General features: G+C 44.1%; 1 protein-coding gene across 1 annotated transcript; it reads left to right on the forward strand.

Moving 5' to 3' along the window:
- Positions 1 to 430: 430 nt before the first annotated feature.
- Positions 431 to 15,113, forward strand: LOC147631858 (methyl-CpG-binding domain-containing protein 11-like). Its single transcript, XM_086808415.1, has 3 exons — positions 431 to 618; positions 13,726 to 13,882; positions 13,965 to 15,113. Exons 1-3 carry the CDS (start codon positions 538 to 540, stop codon positions 14,690 to 14,692), a joined length of 966 nt encoding a protein of 321 aa, XP_086664541.1. The 5' UTR covers positions 431 to 537; the 3' UTR covers positions 14,693 to 15,113.
- The last annotated feature ends 2,741 nt before the right edge of the window (positions 15,114 to 17,854 follow it).

Genomic DNA, 17,854 nt, shown 5'->3' on the forward strand with positions numbered 1-17,854 from the left:
ATATTTTTGTTGTTCTTTGTAGACTTAATAATGTATGTCATATGGGTGAAGAAGAGCAAGCAAGCTCCAACTTTGACACTACAAAGTTGAGAAGCTGATGATGAGGCAATATGTGGCATAACTTTGCTATTGGTGACACACTGGTGACGGCTTTAAAGATGGGGAGCTTAGTGCATTGCTACAACTTACAAGCATGTGCATGCTTACAAGCCCACTTGCCCTAGTCCAATGTGCACTAACCAATGTGTCAAGAATGAAGCTAATGACAAAAGCATTTCTCTGTTTGAGTCTCAGAACGAGTCAGGTCGTCTTTGACCCCGGCTCAAATGGTGTCAAGAACCCCGCCCATTAGCCAGAAGCCTCAAGGAATGAGCCATACTAAGCATGGAAAGGGTGTGTAAAGCCAAATTTAGTATATGTTTTGAAAACCTCAATTTCCAATTTTTTTTTTGTATGCGCGGCATGAAGCAGAACCGTTTACACTCCCCTCCTCCTTGTTGAGCCTTGAATTGCGTCGGCTTGTTCTGCGATTTCACCATGGACAATCAAATACCTGCCGCAGAATCGCCTCTAGTTTCCCAGGAGCAGCTTAACGCGCCTCCTGGCTGGACAAAGAAGGTATGCTTTGGTTCTGTGTAGTGCTGTTTGCTGATTAACGTAGGGTTTAGGGTTCTTAATAGTGTTTAATATCCTTGAACCCCAAAATTAGGTCTTAGGGTGCTTAGTAGGGTTTAAGCTGAATTTAAAATTTTGGATTACTGAAGCCCAGATCAGGGTCTACTGTCGAATTAGGCCTAGGGTTCTTCTTTCTTAATCCTGGAAGTTCTAGTGAGGCTTTTACTATTAGGTTTTATGCTCCCCCTTGCAGGGTTTAGGGTCCTTTAAGTTCAAATTACGGTTTTCTATCATATTAGGGTTAAGGTTCGTCCGTCAAAAGTAGGGATTATTGTTGTTTTCCGTGAAATTAGGGTTTAGGTCTCTTTGCAGTACAAATCACCGTTTAAGATTGTTGAAGCCCTATTTAGGGTCGGGTTGTAAACGGCATGCATGCCAGTTCTCAACATGTATGCTGCTGAGATTCATCATTTCAACTTTCTAGGTTTATGACTACCTTTTCAACTTTAAAAATAATGCTTTTTCATGGGCAATCAGTGTCGATATTTGGTCTGTCTCTGGTCTTTGTGTGTAATATTTCTGGTGGGGTGTGAGCAATATTTGGTCTATCTCAGGTGCCTACAAGTGGCAAGACCATGTGCCCATGATGGGACACCTTTTGGGCATAGTTTGGAGGCCAATTATGACTTTTTGGACATTATTATGTAGGTCAAAAAGGGAAAACCGACTTGAACACGACGTTCCATCTTATCCCTATACAAAGGAGGTCAAAGGGCATGGAAAGGCAGAAATCGGATAGATCTCTCAGACATCTCACAAGTGTGTTGGCAAGAACCCCCGCATAGAGGCAGCTCTAGGCATGAAGGCAAGCATCTGGAGAGCACGACCAAGCTATGGAATCAACAAGCTTTTGTATGCATGTAGATTAGCATGCACAAATTGGATCTAGATCAAGATCCAAGATCATGGCACATACTCATGTTTGGAATATACAATAGATATGGTCTACCTTGTCTATGCTAAACATAGGATTAGTGTTAATGTCTTTGTTTAGCCTTGATCATAGACGCGCTTTTACGGCACATGTCACATTGAGTTGTCCTAGGGCAGTCCTTAGCTTGCGTTTTTTGCAAGCTGAATTAGGGTTTGCATGCCAAAATTTAGGTTTTTTGTATTTTGCATGAGCTCAGTCCTAGCAACAATGTTTTCAGCCCTAGATTCTCTTTCTTGTACGCTCATGCCATGGCTAATCTCTAGCATGAACATCATAATCCTTGATTAATGTAGCAGTTAGGACAACAATTAAGGCATAGCATAAAGCATCGTCTTCATCAACAGTATCATCATCATCATCAATGATCATCATCAGCACCATCATCATCATGGAGGGTTTGGGACGCCAGCCATCAAGGGGACCCATGCAGCAAGCGCCAGTCTACAGGAAGTCAGCGAGCACATGGGACAGTAGTAAAGTCAGCGCAGCCATATATATATGTATATGTATATGTATATATATATATTCAGGAATATTCCATGTCCATAGTAGGCCGACCACATTTAGAGCTAGCCAACCAACACCTCTTGGCATATATAAAGGCATACAGTAATCATTGCATAAGTCATTCAGTCAATCATCATTTCAAAAGCATAGAAGTCGGTAGAAGTCATGTAAGGGCCAGGGGTTGACCAAGGGCCTAAGTTATGTACAAACTTTCATGTCACCTTTTTGTACCATATAAATACAAGAAAACCTGACACCAACTATCTCTCTCTTCTTCTCTCTCCTTTGTCTTAATCATGTTTAAATTAGCATCTTGTTCTTAATCAGGCTTAGGGCTGTGGATCAATATAGTAAGGCTTCCACGCATGTAACAGATTCAGTGTGGAAAGTGGAAAAACCAAATTAGGGTTTTCGTTTTTAGGGTTTCAGCCCATTTCTACATGCACAAGTCTTAGCCTAGGTCTAACCTAGGTAGGAAAAGACTGCTTTTGGATACTCCCTTGACCTAAACTTCACCTTGATGGAGAGCAAATGATGCTTGGAAAGAAGAGTTACTGCGTGAATATGCGACTATGCAAAGGCGTTGGAGACGGGAAGGTGAAGATCGATACAAAAGGGAACAAGACTTCCAAGCCAGTATGAACAAATCATGGCCGAGTATAGATAACAACTCATAGAAGAGAACCGTCCGGCGACGTGAGAAAGAAGCGCGTCAAGGAAAGCTCCACAAAGAAGCCCAACTTCTGTATGAACAAACTTGGGCATGGATCACGGAAACATGGGCACAATTCATGGCAGCTTCAGCAAAGGCCAAGGAGGAATCATCTAGATTTGTGAAGCAGCCCAAGATCGAGTGTTGACCCAAGAAAGGGAGAGCTTCCAAGACGGGAGTTCTCGGGAGATGTGATCATAGAAGGAAGTGTTTTCAAGGAGGTGCCATTATCCAAGATGCACGTATGAGAGCTAGAATCAAAGCCAAAGCCAGAGCCAAAAGCCAAACCAAAACAGAACTGCAGATCGAGCGGGTGGATCTCTCCAAATCCCATTTGGAGGAGGATGAGGTCAGCCCAATAGTTTCCAAGAAGGTAGATCTCTCCAAATCCTATTTGGAGGAGGATGAGGAGGATGAGGTCGGCCTGACAGTTTCCGAAGAGCTTCTAGAAAGTCTCTCTAGATCCTGTGAGGAGGAGGATGAGACTACATGTGATTTAGAAGATCCAAATATTGAGCTAAAGAACTTGAAGATCAAGTTAGAGAGCTTAGGGATCGAGCCAAAGAATATGAAGTGGAGTCTTCAAGTGGACTGGACGGAATTGGAGCAAAGGTGTATGGAGTACGGCAATGCTCCAAGCTTAGCAGGAGAGGGGATTCCACATGCATCCGTTAATCCCAATGCTCATGGACATGATTATCTTTCCTAGCAAGTATATGGGCAGATTTAGAGGCAGATTGGGACCTGATTTTGAGGCCCTACAGGTTTTGAGATGTGCTGGAACGTGTGCCCATGGATGGGATACCCTTTAGGCACAGTTTGGAGACCAAATATGACTTTTTGGACATTATTGTGTAGGTTAAAGGTTAAAAAGGCAAAACCAACGTGAACAAGACTTTCCATCCTATCCCTATATAAAGGAGGTCAAAGGGCATGGAAAGGCAGAAATCAGATAGATCTCTCAGGCATCTCACAGGTGTTGGCAAGAACTCCCACATAGGGAAGTCTGTCATGGCCCTGTGAAAATGGAGCAGGACAAGTGTGGGCATGGTGGTTGCAGGGTCAGAATATTTTATGATTCACATGGGGGGTGCCCGGACAGTGTTTAAAGATGTGTGGACAACCCTAGGTGTGAAGGGGGAACATTAAAACATTAACTTTTAATGTTTATTAAAGTTGCCCCTAGGCCTTAGTGGCCCTAGGGAACTTATTAAGTTGGGCCCTAGGAATTAACTTGGGAAGGAGGTTTTCTCTCTCTTCACTCTCTCTCCTCCCTTTTTGGGGAGTCGTGTAGCAAAAGGAGAGGCTTCCTTCATGCGCATGTATCCAAGCGTGGAAAAGCACAGGAAGGGGAGGCGACTGCTGAAGAGAAGTGTGCTGCTGTTTTTCTGAGGCAAACCAGCCGTACAGCACTGTACGGCCAGATTTGGGCTCTCTCTCTCTCACTCTCTCTCCTCTGCTGCTGGCGGCGCACAGAGTTGCTGCTGGAAACTCTGCGCAGAAGCTCCAAACAGGCTGTACAACCTGTTTTCCAGCCCAAACCATACTGTACGACTGCCGTACAGTGTACGGACAGTCAGATACAGTGCATACAGGTGCAGACGGTGCTTTTCTGAGTGCTGGACAGACCTGTGCAGGCTGATTCAGGCTGGTACAGAAGTGGACAGCAGGCTGTTTTTGCAAGTACAACGCCTGGCACGCATCCCGAGGCGGTACAATCAAGTACAGTGCTGATTTTCAGATCTGTACTTTCAAGGACAGCATAGGAGTGAGCATCAGGAGGAAGATACAGGCAAGTGCAAGCACATGTGTGAAGCAGGATTGTGGGTTCAAGTGCCTGCAGGCACAGATTAGTGCTGTTGCTACCTCCAGAGTTGTTTCACGAGCTGAACTTGGTAAGCCTTGACTCTGTTCATCTATCTCTCTTTCTGTTGCTTGATGTCTGCTACAGGTATGTGTTATCTGGCTCCTTGTGAGAGGAGGAGTATGGCAGATTGACAAGAGATTAAGACAGGGATTGAACAGCACATGTATGTTGAGCTGAGAAAATGTATCATGCTCTTGAGTTATGCCAGATGTATGCCCATGGCTGGCCTGCTTTGTGAACTTGGCTGATCAGAGGGAGGCACAGTGTGTTGCTTGAGGACACAGATCTGTGTGCATAGATCCTCTGTGCTGAGAAGGATTTGTGGGCAGTCAGATTGGACTACAGGTGTAAACTCTTGGCTGGTTTTTGTGTTGTACTCAGCCATACATATTATTTTAATGGAATAAAGAAATACCGCAAGGGGCGCCAAGCTTTGGGGCCAACAGGTGTCGTTGTGTATTCAGATTTGGGCACTCTAGCTCCAATCTGTGTTTGGTTTTTCATCTAGACTACAAGTGGACGGGTGTTAGCTCTTACCGCACTCTGGTTTTCTATCAGAGGCCGGTTTCAAGGTTCCGTTGCCGGGACCAATCATCAACTTTCTGAAGGGGGTGAGCTCGTGGTTGTTTTGGAGAAAGCCATCGCTGAAAATTCAGCAATCATGTCTGATACAGAGGAAGAGTACTTCTATCATGAAGAAGAAGAGCAAGAGTCTTCTCCTGAAAGAGATGTATCTGAGGATATTTTTGCAGGAGAACAGGCTGCAGATGTTGAGCCTTATGAGGATGTAACACAGCCAGAAGATGTGCATGGTAAAGAGGATGATGATGCTCGGTTCAAAGATCGCTTGGCTGGTGTTATGGATACTTTTATGCAGCTCACACAGAGCGAGAGATTTGCTGAATTTATGAGATCTCGCACAGAGCCCCGCACAGAGCCCCAGAAAAAGAAGAAGAAGGTTCGTTCGAAGAATCTTTCTCATGGTCATAGTGGTACCACTCCACAGGATCCATCTCCTGGACAGTTTCCGAACATGCAGCATGCTTTTGGTGCAAACCCACAGAGTTCCTTCTATGGACAGCCACCTATTCCTCAGCAGAACATGCATCCAGGGTACTTTGGTGGTGGCTCGGTGTTCCAATCCATGACTGGGGGTTATCCTCAGGGAGGCATGGGTATGTATGGGCCTTTTGGAGCCAATTTTCAGCCTGGCATGCAAGGGAATATGTATGGTGGTATGCAGTCCGGTATGCAAGGAAATGTGTTTGGAAGCATGCAACCTGGGATGCAAGGCAATATGTTTGGTGGCATGCAGCCAGGTATGCAGCATGGAATGTATGGAAACATGGCTGGGATGTATGGTATGCCTGGTGTTGGAATGGGAAATGTTGACCCAATGATGGGTATGAATGTTGGGGGCAGCAATCTCACAAAACCACTTCCATATGATAATCTCACGCCTATGGGAAAGGCGAAGGATTACAAGGAAGGGGGAGCTGCAGTAAAGTTTGACACTTTCAGTGGGGCCAAGGATAAATTGAAGGCACTTACCTTTTTACAGCAGTTTGATGCTGCTTTTTCTGGTGGGAATTACACAGAGTCCTCGAAGGTGAGGAAAGCTGCCACTTTTCTAAAGGGCAATGCTTTGCAGTGGTGGTCTACTCTTCTTTTGCAGGGCATAGCACCCACCACATGGGTTCAATTCAAACAGGTTTTCTCTTCCGTATGGCTCACATCTACATTTGAGGTGGATGTTATGACAGCATGGCACAAGCTGGATGCTTCAAAGTGTGATAGTTTGGAAGACTATAACAAGAAGTTTTGGGAAGCTCTACTCCCAGTGACTTCTTATCGTGCCGTGCCATTATCTGAGCAGGTAGAGAAGTATTGTTGTGGGCTGCCCAAAGAGGTACGAGATTATTGTATAAAGACAAGAGTAACGAACATGTCACAGATGATTGAAAATGCTATGACAGCTAATGCGTTACTCACAGGTGGTTCATCTGGATTTAAAGGCAGTAAGAAATTGGGCAAGAAAGCTGAAAAATTTGGGCATGCTTCTCGTGATGCTAAAGGGTCTACAGAGACGAAGTATAAGAAGTTGCCAATGCCCAAAAGGACTTCTGAGGAAAGACAGGCTTTGAGAGATGCTCAAAAGTGTTTTTACTGTACTGAAGAGGGGCATATGTCATTCAATTGTCCCAAGAGAACGTCCAAGAAGGATCCTGACAATAAAGGAGAGCCCAAGCCAAAGAAACAAAAGCCTTCTGCAGGCTTAGTTCCTGATCTTGTGGGGGAGCAGCTAAGTGGTGAAGCTTCAGAGTTGTGCAGGGCATGGGGCAAAGTGAGAGATCAGAATGCTTTGATCTTCTTTGACACAGGTGCTAGAGCCAACTTCATTTCACCAGATTTGGCTGGCCGATTGGGGATTCGCGCAGAGGAGATGGGGCCGTTACATGAGGCAAATATGGCTTGTCCAGGGTATGCAGAACCCGTTACTCCTATTATTGGGAAGCTTCGGCTTCATTTGCAGGGTTATGTGGACAGTGAGGAGTTTTTCATCATGCCTCTGGATGGCTGTGATGTTTTGTTGGGGATGCCATGGTGCCACAGGGTACATGCGGTGGTGGATACTTACAACAGGAAAATTACTCTGACTCATAGAGGGAAAGAGCATGTATTGGATGTAAAACTCAAAGGGGAATCTGTTCCTATTGTATCCGCTTCGGCGATTTCATCAGTAATGAAAAAGCATCTTTCCGCGTACTTGATTTATGTAAAGGATGCACAGGATGATGAGTCTAAGTCTAATTTGTCAATGTTAGATAAGGACAGGGCTGATTTCTTAAGTGGGTTTCAAGACTGTTTTTCCGAGTCATTGCCAGGAGAATTACCTCCTGAGAGGCCAGAAGATCATGCTATAGATCTGATACCTGGTAGTACTCCACCGAATAGACCGCCGTATCGTGTTAGTGCAGCCCAACAGGAAGAGATTATGAGTCAGGTGCAGGAGCTTTTGAATAAGGGGTTGATTCAGCCTAGCTCATCACCCTTTTGCTCACCTGTGCTCTTAGTGCAGAAGAAGGATGGTTCTTGGCGCATGTGTATAGATTACAGGGCGCTTAACAAGAATACCATCAAGAATCGATTCCCCATACCGAGGATCGATGACATATTGGACCGCTTACAGGGCTCCACAGTTTTTAGTCGTATTGACTTGAAAAGCGGGTATCATCAGATACGCATTAGACCCGAGGATGTGCATAAGACAGCATTCCGAACCACATTTGGGTTGTATGAGTTCTTGGTTATGCCCTTTGGTTTGACAAATGCGCCTGCCACATTTAACAGAATGATGGACAGGATTTTCAGACCTCATAGAGAGTTTGTGGGCACATTCTTTGATGATATGATTGTGCATTCACAAACTGAGGAAGAGCATAGAAGGCATTTGGCCATTGTGTTTGCAGAACTCAGAAACCATAGATTGGTGGTTAATGGCAAGAAGAGTGAGTTTTTCTTGCACGACATACATTTCTTGGGGCATATTGTGTCTGGTCATGGAGTCCGTATGGATCCAGCCAAGGTAGAAGCAATACTTAATTGGCCAGCTTTGAGGACCGTGCATGATGTACGCAGCTTTCTAGGATTGTGTTCCTATTACAGGCGTTACATACGGCACTTTGCTGAAATTGCTTCGCCTCTTCATGCTTTGACGAAGAAAGCAACTCCGTTTCGATGGGCTGATCGGGAAATTACAGCATTCAAAAAGCTCAAAGAAAAGCTTACTTCGGACCCAGTATTGGTGTTACCGGACCTCCGAAAGGCTTTTGTTGTCCAGTGTGATGCATGTGGAAGTAGCATTGGTGCAGTTCTCATGCAAGAGGGACATGTGATAGCCTATGAGAGTAGAGTTTTGCAAGATGCTGAGAAGCATTTACAGGTGTATGAGAAAGAGATGTTGGCTGTAATTCACGCTCTTTCTACATGGAAACACTACTTGCTTGGGGCTGATTTCACTGTGCAGACAGATCATCAGACTTTGCGATATTTCCTCACGCAGACTAAGCTTTCAGAGAAGCATATGCGTTGGGCAAACTTTTTGTCAATGTTTCACTTCCAGATTGTGCATGTGGAAGGCAAAAAGAATGTAGTGGCAGATGCTTTGTCACGCAAGCCACAGGTCTCTGCAGTTTCACTTGCTTATCATCATGAGCTTGATGAAATGAAAGAGCAGTATGCCCATGACGAGGATTTTGAAAGGTTGTATGATCAGATGTCTGAGGGTCAGCGGCATGAGCATTACACTCTCAGAGATGGGTTTTTATTGATGCATGGCAGACTGTGTGTTACCAGGCCATTGCGACTCAAGGTTATGATTGAAAGTCATGCTCCACCGTATGCAGGTCATAGAGGTATTGACGCCACGGTCAAAGCAGTGGAGACTTTCTTTTATTGGCCAACCTTGAGAAGAGATGTCGATGCCTTTGTGAGGCAATGCATCGTATGTCAGAAGGTAAAGTTTGACCGTCAGAAGACACCAGGGTTATTACAGCCTTTACCTATTCCGGATAGACCTTGGGAGAGCATTGCCATGGATTTTGTATTTGATCTTCCACGGACACAAACGGGAAATGATGGTATCTGGACTATCATATGCAGGTTCAGTAAGCAGGCTCATTTCATTCCCGTGCGGAAGACAATTAAAGTGGATCATATGGTGAAGTTGTTCATGGCGAACATCTTCAAGTATCATGGCTTGCCTACGTCTATCATTAGTGACCGTGATCCACGGATGACGAGTTTGTTTTGGAGAGGGTTGTTTGACAACATGGGTACAACTCTCAAGTTTTCATCGTCATTTCATCCACAGACAGATGGTCAGTCAGAAGAGGCTAACTCGACAGTGTTGGATCTTCTCAAATGTTATGTGTCAGAGCACAAGCAACAATGGGAAAAGTATCTTCCTTTGGTGGAGTTTGCATATAACAACACTGTACATAGCTCGACAGGCAAGGCGCCTTTTGAGATTGTAGAAGGAGGGAAGAAGATACCACCCATTTTGCATACAAAGGATAAGATTTTTGAGGCTGATCAGTATGTGGAGAGTTTAGATGAAGCTTATCGGAGAGTTAAGTTGGCCCTCCAGAAAACTCAGCAGAAGCAAAAGAAAGCCGCAGACCGTCACAGACGTGATTTGCAGTTTGCATTGGGTGATTGGGTTCTTTTGCGCTTTGAAAAGGCTAGACTCAAGAAGATGAAGGGTAAAGAGCGCTTATTCCCTAAGTTGAGCATGCGATATTATGGGCCTTTTCAGGTTTTGGAAAAGATTGGTGAGGTAACCTATCGTTTGAAGTTACCAGATCACTGGAGGATTCACAATGCTTTTCACGTGAGTCTTCTTAGACCTTTCCGTGGGGATGTGCCTGAGGATGTATCAGATGAGGCTCAGCCGGAAGTTGAGGAACTTGATGAGGTTCTGATTCCAGAGCAGATACTGGCACATAAAGAAAGGAAGGTACGAGGTAAAGTTTCCCGTCGCTATCTTGTGAAGTTCAAGAACTATTCACCGATGGATGCGAAGTGGATGGAGGAAGGTGACTTAACAGATTCACCTCAGGTTTTGCAGCTTTATCTCCATGCCTTTGAGTTAGAGCCGACTCTTATTGTGGCTCATTCAGGTTCAGCAGAGCATGGGTCTGGAGCATTACCTGATGCTCAAGAGGGGGGTAGCACCTCCACTCCCTTGATACAGACAGGCTCAGATGACATCTAGAGGTTGCTTGGTGCAGATTTTATCTCATCCGAAGGTACTGAGGCTGACAGTACATCTGTTTATGGGACTTCTATGATATATGTGTACTAGTCACATCGAGATTTTTGTGGATATGTATGGTTCACAGTGGTATACAACTTGGACTATTACTATGCCATTGGTTTGCAGTGAATGTTGATACATGTGTATGGCTCAGAGAGATTGGGACGCTGATCTTGCCATATTGTATATTTCACTTTGGATATTTTGATGCATCACCAGAATGCAATCGAGGACGCTTGCCATCTTTCAAGAGGGGGGTATGTCATGGCCCTGTGAAAATGGAGCAGGACAAGTGTGGGCATGGTGGTTGCAGGGTCAGAATATTTTATGATTCACATGGGGGGTGCCCGGACAGTGTTTAAAGATGTGTGGACAACCCTAGGTGTGAAGGGGGAACATTAAAACATTAACTTTTAATGTTTATTAAAGTTGCCCCTAGGCCTTAGTGGCCCTAGGGAACTTATTAAGTTGGGCCCTAGGAATTAACTTGGGAAGGAGGTTTTCTCTCTCTTCACTCTCTCTCCTCCCTTTTTGGGGAGTCGTGTAGCAAAAGGAGAGGCTTCCTTCATGCGCATGTATCCAAGCGTGGAAAAGCACAGGAAGGGGAGGCGACTGCTGAAGAGAAGTGTGCTGCTGTTTTTCTGAGGCAAACCAGCCGTACAGCACTGTACGGCCAGATTTGGGCTCTCTCTCTCTCACTCTCTCTCCTCTGCTGCTGGCGGCGCACAGAGTTGCTGCTGGAAACTCTGCGCAGAAGCTCCAAACAGGCTGTACAACCTGTTTTCCAGCCCAAACCATACTGTACGACTGCCGTACAGTGTACGGACAGTCAGATACAGTGCATACAGGTGCAGACGGTGCTTTTCTGAGTGCTGGACAGACCTGTGCAGGCTGATTCAGGCTGGTACAGAAGTGGACAGCAGGCTGTTTTTGCAAGTACAACGCCTGGCACGCATCCCGAGGCGGTACAATCAAGTACAGTGCTGATTTTCAGATCTGTACTTTCAAGGACAGCATAGGAGTGAGCATCAGGAGGAAGATACAGGCAAGTGCAAGCACATGTGTGAAGCAGGATTGTGGGTTCAAGTGCCTGCAGGCACAGATTAGTGCTGTTGCTACCTCCAGAGTTGTTTCACGAGCTGAACTTGGTAAGCCTTGACTCTGTTCATCTATCTCTCTTTCTGTTGCTTGATGTCTGCTACAGGTATGTGTTATCTGGCTCCTTGTGAGAGGAGGAGTATGGCAGATTGACAAGAGATTAAGACAGGGATTGAACAGCACATGTATGTTGAGCTGAGAAAATGTATCATGCTCTTGAGTTATGCCAGATGTATGCCCATGGCTGGCCTGCTTTGTGAACTTGGCTGATCAGAGGGAGGCACAGTGTGTTGCTTGAGGACACAGATCTGTGTGCATAGATCCTCTGTGCTGAGAAGGATTTGTGGGCAGTCAGATTGGACTACAGGTGTAAACTCTTGGCTGGTTTTTGTGTTGTACTCAGCCATACATATTATTTTAATGGAATAAAGAAATACCGCAAGGGGCGCCAAGCTTTGGGGCCAACAGGTGTCGTTGTGTATTCAGATTTGGGCACTCTAGCTCCAATCTGTGTTTGGTTTTTCATCTAGACTACAAGTGGACGGGTGTTAGCTCTTACCGCACTCTGGTTTTCTATCAGAGGCCGGTTTCAAAGTCCGAGCAGCTCTAGGCAAGAAAGCAAGCATATGGAGAGAGCACAACCATGTTGTGGAATCAGCAAACTTTTGTATGCAGTGTGCACATCGATTAGCATGCACAAATTGGATCTAGGTGAAGATCCAAGATCATTGTACATATTCATGTTTGGAATATACAGTAGATTAGGTCTATCTTGTCTTTGTTGTGTTTGCTAAACACAAGATTAGTGTTAATGTCTTTTTCTTAGCGTTAATCATAGACACGTTTTTGCAATGCATGTCACGTGTTCGACTTGCAAATGTTCTTTCTTAGGGCTTTTTCACATGCCTTTCTTTTGCTGGCCTTGGGTTTCTTTGTGGCTTTCCATCAGTTCCCAAAGTTGCCCAAATGCCTTCAGGCTTCCCCATTTCTCCTCTTCCTTTTACATGATGTCCATGCCGAAAAATTCCCCTTTCTATGCTGTCCACATTAATTCCATCTGCTCCCAGCACATCAAGGCTGGTGCATGAGGGACTTGGAAACCCATCAGAGGCATGCACCTAGTCTACCATGTGTATCCCTAAACCTCACTGCAAAATAGATCCTCCATCCCTTTATCAAGTAGGTCTCACAAGTACCAGCATATTGCTAAACTCTAACCTGAATGACTCATAGTTTCTGAGAAGTGATGACACATGCATCCATGTATTGGGATGATGCAAGCGCCAGTCAAGTCTGGTAGATTGGCACTTTCTTCGGAGTTCAACAAGCTTAGTAACAATGGGGGACGGAAACAATAGACGTGTGAGGAATGAGAGTTGTGGAGGGGACGAAAGTGGAGGAGAAATGATTTGCAGAACGGCAAGTCATTAATTTAATATAATCTATAAGCATATCTTGTAACTAATGATTAAAGATATACAACAAGGTGGTGATCCGCTGGTGTGTAAGCCTGCTCATGATGCCAGCCGTATCCTTGAAGCACCAACTCTTTCCCTAGAGAGAGTTTGTGCTGCAGGTGAAGTGGAGTAGGAGGAGGAAACAAAGCTGGCCTTATTAAAGGACATTTGATATCCAAACCTCTATATAGTCACTGGTTGTTGAGCTGCTCTTTTGAGGTCCAGGATTTGCTGCAGGTATGCCTCCAGGTTGAGGATTCGCTGCTGGCTTCGGAGTTTGAGCTCTTTTGAACACTTTGGACTGATGTGGTGCCCTTATTGTAAACCTTACAATTCACAGAACTACTGTGATGAATTTTTAAGCCATGTTCTCTCTCTTTATCCAATCCTTGGTAGTACAAATTGCCTGCTCAGGTCCAAACAGATTGTGTACTCACTGCTGACACAGCTATGGTGGCTCTTAACTGGCTATATTCTGGAAAAAATAGCTGTATAGTTGTGTGCGCGATCAAGAAAGTTTTGCCCGATTGTTCAGTGAGCCACTTTCAACACTTGCTATTTCAGGAGTTTTTCTCTATTAAAGGTAAGGGTGCTGAATTTGGTTGCTTATCAAGTGTACCATATCTGAATAGCAGCTGCTCTCTTGTCTCTGTGTAGCTTGTACCTACAAAGGCGAAGGGCTTCACTCCCAAGAAATATGATGTTATCTTTATTGCACCCGATGGTCAAGAGGTACAGTCGAAGTGGCATCTTCAACGTTACCTCAAGGCTCATCCCAATGGCCCTCCAATTTCAGAGTTCATCTGGAGTTCAGGTAAACATTTCAGTGAAGAATGCTAACGGTCTTCAGTAGTTGTCACTGGAATTTGATTTTTTGCTCACATTTTGTCTTTCAGGGGATGAGACACCCGTAAGGCGATCAACAAGGTTTGCTACAAGAGAAAGCAGTGAGAAAGAAGAAAGCACACCAAAAAGGAAGGGCAAGAGGAATGCTGCAGAAATTGATGGAGAGGTTACAGGGGATGATCAAGCCAAAACCCCCCCTCGAAAGCGTGCAAAAAAAGTTGCCAAATCTGAGGGTTCGGTTGACAAGGGTTCTGCTGGAGATGCAGCAGATGGTACAGAAAATAATGAAGTGAAGCATGATGTGCAAGATGGAACCACGATGCTCTTTGATGATGCAGTTCAGGATGAAACACCCAATGGTGGGCTTCACATAGATGAAGGCAATGACAAGAAAGTTATGGAAGACCAAGCAAGTAAAATGAATGTTACAGAAACGCTTGTGGTTGAAGCACCATCTGTAGAGAAGCAAGTGGACGACATAAGCCTAACCCCATTGGAAGAAAATATGGTGTCAGAAGTGACGGAGCAATCTGAACCACTTGTAACAGAATCGGCAGCAGAGGGCATGGAACAACAAGAGGTTGAACTCAAGGTGTTACCAGAAACCGATCCAAGTGCAGTACCTTCTTGTGAGTCGAAGGACGATAAGGTCTCTGTGGAAGCTCAGGAGCTGTTAGGATGTGTTGGTCATGAGGTGGTGGAGCCGAAGGAGCCACTGGATCAAAATTCTGGTTATACGAAAAATGTTTCAGATTCTTCCTTGATGAACAGTGATTAGGTAACGGTTGAAGGCCCTGTGGTACAGGAGCTCTTGGAGGGCAGTGACAAAACCTCGGAGCCATTGATTCAAAAAGAAGAGCAGGAGAGGCTGCTCAACTGTCAGAATTCTCGTCTCAGAGTGGAGCAGGGCCAAGAGAAGAGAACCTCGGGGGAATTGAATCACTCTCCTGTATCTGTTAGTGTGTCTAATTGATAGTCTCCCTTTTGTTTGATTCTTTTAAGTTCTGACTACTGTTCTATTGGTGGTGGTCCCTGCTTAGTACAAGCTTAGTTTAGACAGAGACATTACATGCTCATAATGGTGTACGTTGAATGACTCCACAGGAATGCATACTCAGAAATATGGTGTGGAAGGTAGTGTGTATTCTTTTTTACACTAGTCCTATATTGAAAGACTCAGTGTTTTAGGCTGTTTGCTATTTTTCTTTTTGTGTAGTATGTATGGGTACTATTGCTAGGCTTTGATGGCTCCTAGAGCCTTGCACTAGTAAGAGAGTGATATAGGAAGAGAGTGATATAGGAAGAGAGTGATATAGGAAGCCTCTTTCGTGTACTGTGATGCTGCTATTGAATGACCATCTATCTGGTGCATGCTCTCTCTCGCTCTCTCTTCCCTCTTAGATCACTTTTTTGTGTTTAACTATGGTTTAGTAACCTTGATAGTGGTGCTAATAGGCTATAGCAATGACCTAGAAAAATCTTTTAAGTCCATATTATCATTTATACAACCTTTAACTTATTGGCTTCCATGAAATTGTAATAATAATGAAAAGAGCTAGCATTACCTTTTTACGTTATTAACATAATAACATGAAGAGGTCAATTGGCGGCCTCATATTTAAAAGTCAAGCATATCTTGTTCTTTCAAAAAGGCGTTTCATCCAAGCACGTTGAATTGCATATAGGTGGAGATACTTTATATATTTCCACACCCGAATTTCGAATATATTTACCAAGTCTACTTTCCATTATTTGCATATAGGTGGAGATAGTTTATAGATCTGATTTTTGAATATATTTGCCAAGTCTAGTATCATCAACCAGTTTTTTCAATTATCCATCAACAAGACATGACCCAAACAAAGGTAAATCACCATCTTAAGACATTGCACACTTTATTGAGCCATTGTTATGATATTTAAGGTTAGTTTAATGATTTATCTATGAAGATTTGGTCTCTAATTGTGTCTTTTTGCATGAACTTGCCCTTACTCTTGGGCATTGATGCCATGAGTGGGAATGCAACAGTGCGTAATCTTTGCTGTGCATGATGGAGTTGATGGTTTGAAGCTTGTGTGTATGTGTATGTGCACATGTAACTTCATCCCTCTTTCCATAACACGAGAGATCAAAACTATGACATTGCTATAAAGCTTTCACTCTGCTATTCCAGGACCCTGAACGAATTGAGCTGCACTTGGAATCTGATATTGAACCAAGTGCCAAGTGAGAAGAAGCACTGGGCACTTCGTGTTTGAAAACAAGCCAATTTTGGTAAGAAGCACTGGTCACTTGGTGTTTGAAAACAAGCCAATTTTGGTCAAGTATAAACCCATAAGCTCATTTAACAGAGTTGAGTTTCAGTTATAATGTATGAACCATCTATCTTTTTGACCAAGAGGGCCCAATGGACTTCAAAGTGTCCTCCACCATATCTGCGGCAGTTTGAAAGTTCATGGCAACTTCAATTATGAATCCCTATTGGATATTTGAATTGGTATCTCTGAAAATATAATTTAGTAACTCACTCCTTGGAGAACAATTTGAGGGCATCGATTTGCAGAGCTTATGTATAACTGAAATATAAGACATCAACTCAAGCCTTGAATAGAATGTCTCCTAATGTTGCACATGGTAAGGTGAAAACCAGACTGGCTTTTCCAATCGTTGGTTTCGAATTGCATTAGCCCAAGAACATATCTTACATCTATCTGATACTCTATTGATGTGACTAACTATGATGATGGCATGATCCACATTCAAGACATGCAACATCTGAAGAAACATGCTTTGGAAAAGAGTTGTTAAGAAGCTCTAGGTGGATGCCTTCATATGGGGGACATGCCACCACTGCAGTATAAGTCCCATAAAGCACTTCCACAGGAAATGAACAAAGTTATTAGACAAGACATTTGGCAGATATATCACCAACATGTTACTCAAGCGTGCGCAGGCAACAACAGAGTATCATGTGTAGCCTTTTGCTATTGTATGTGATTAGATGATCAAAGAGCCCCAAATCCAAGGGTATAGTCTGCACTGCCCCTCTAAATGCCTATAACGTGTGTCTTGATGTCATGGAACACTTGAATTCAGGAGACATGCACCACGAGAGATGACATATGGTGCTCCCATGATGTGAGATATGGCAAGTCACATCCTCTGCAAACTCACTGTTCATGAGTTCCTGCTCATTGATTTATGAGTCCACTCTTGAAAACATAGCTCGTCGTGGCCTCTGCTACAAAGAGGTACAGAAAGGGTGTAAGGGGACAGGCTTGGTGAACTGATCTAAGCATTTCAAAGCATCGGTCTGTGCCTTGACATGAAACTTGCGATGTCTCACACCCTCTATCAAGTGTCATGGATCTAGATAAGAAATGGCCTTGCAAAGCTCAATGAGCGCTTTGCCTGCTTCCACCAAAGCTCACAGCATGTGGTTCCCCTCGCCTTTGCTCAATCTCCCTCGGCTAGCCGCGACAGGAGATTGAGCAATGGGAATCCGACGGTCTAGATTAGGCAAGATCGCGATGCCTCTTTTCAGCCTTAGATCCTCTTAATTCATAATGTGTCATTTAGTCCTATGGCTTGGCTAGCGTTCTGCACCTATCTCTAACCTGTTCGATAGTGTGCTGGACCTAATAATGCCATCCAACCACTAAGGTCACCATCTAGTGTCTATAATTTGCTCAACTTGTAATAGGGTCCATGAGCTAACTAAACCCATTACAAAATAAAGGGAGGGTGAACATTGATACTTAACAAAGCATGCTACCCAAGATCAAAAGAGATCGAGAAAGCACGTACTCATCCCGATTTGTTGTAAATTTGGAATTTCTGTGTCAAATGTTAATTTAGACTAAGAAAGAGGTTAGTATAAGAGGGGGAAAAAAGCTTGAGCCCACATTCTTCCACATGGAATTTAGAAAATCAACTGAAA

This window comes from Cibotium barometz, chromosome 14 (assembly GCF_041138505.1).
Source record: "Cibotium barometz isolate CiBa-2024 chromosome 14, ASM4113850v1, whole genome shotgun sequence".
Taxonomy (NCBI): Eukaryota; Viridiplantae; Streptophyta; class Polypodiopsida; order Cyatheales; family Cibotiaceae; genus Cibotium; species Cibotium barometz.

Excerpts from the sequence above, each read along its gene's own strand:
- LOC147631858 (XM_086808415.1), top strand. The coding sequence starts at position 538 with ATGGACAATCAAATACCTGCCGCAGAATCGCCTCTAGTTTCCCAGGAG. Across the intron at positions 619-13,725 it reads CTCCTGGCTGGACAAAGAAG|CTTGTACCTACAAAGGCGAA; the intron begins GTATGCTTTGGT and ends GTCTCTGTGTAG. Across the intron at positions 13,883-13,964 it reads AGAGTTCATCTGGAGTTCAG|GGGATGAGACACCCGTAAGG; the intron begins GTAAACATTTCA and ends TTTGTCTTTCAG.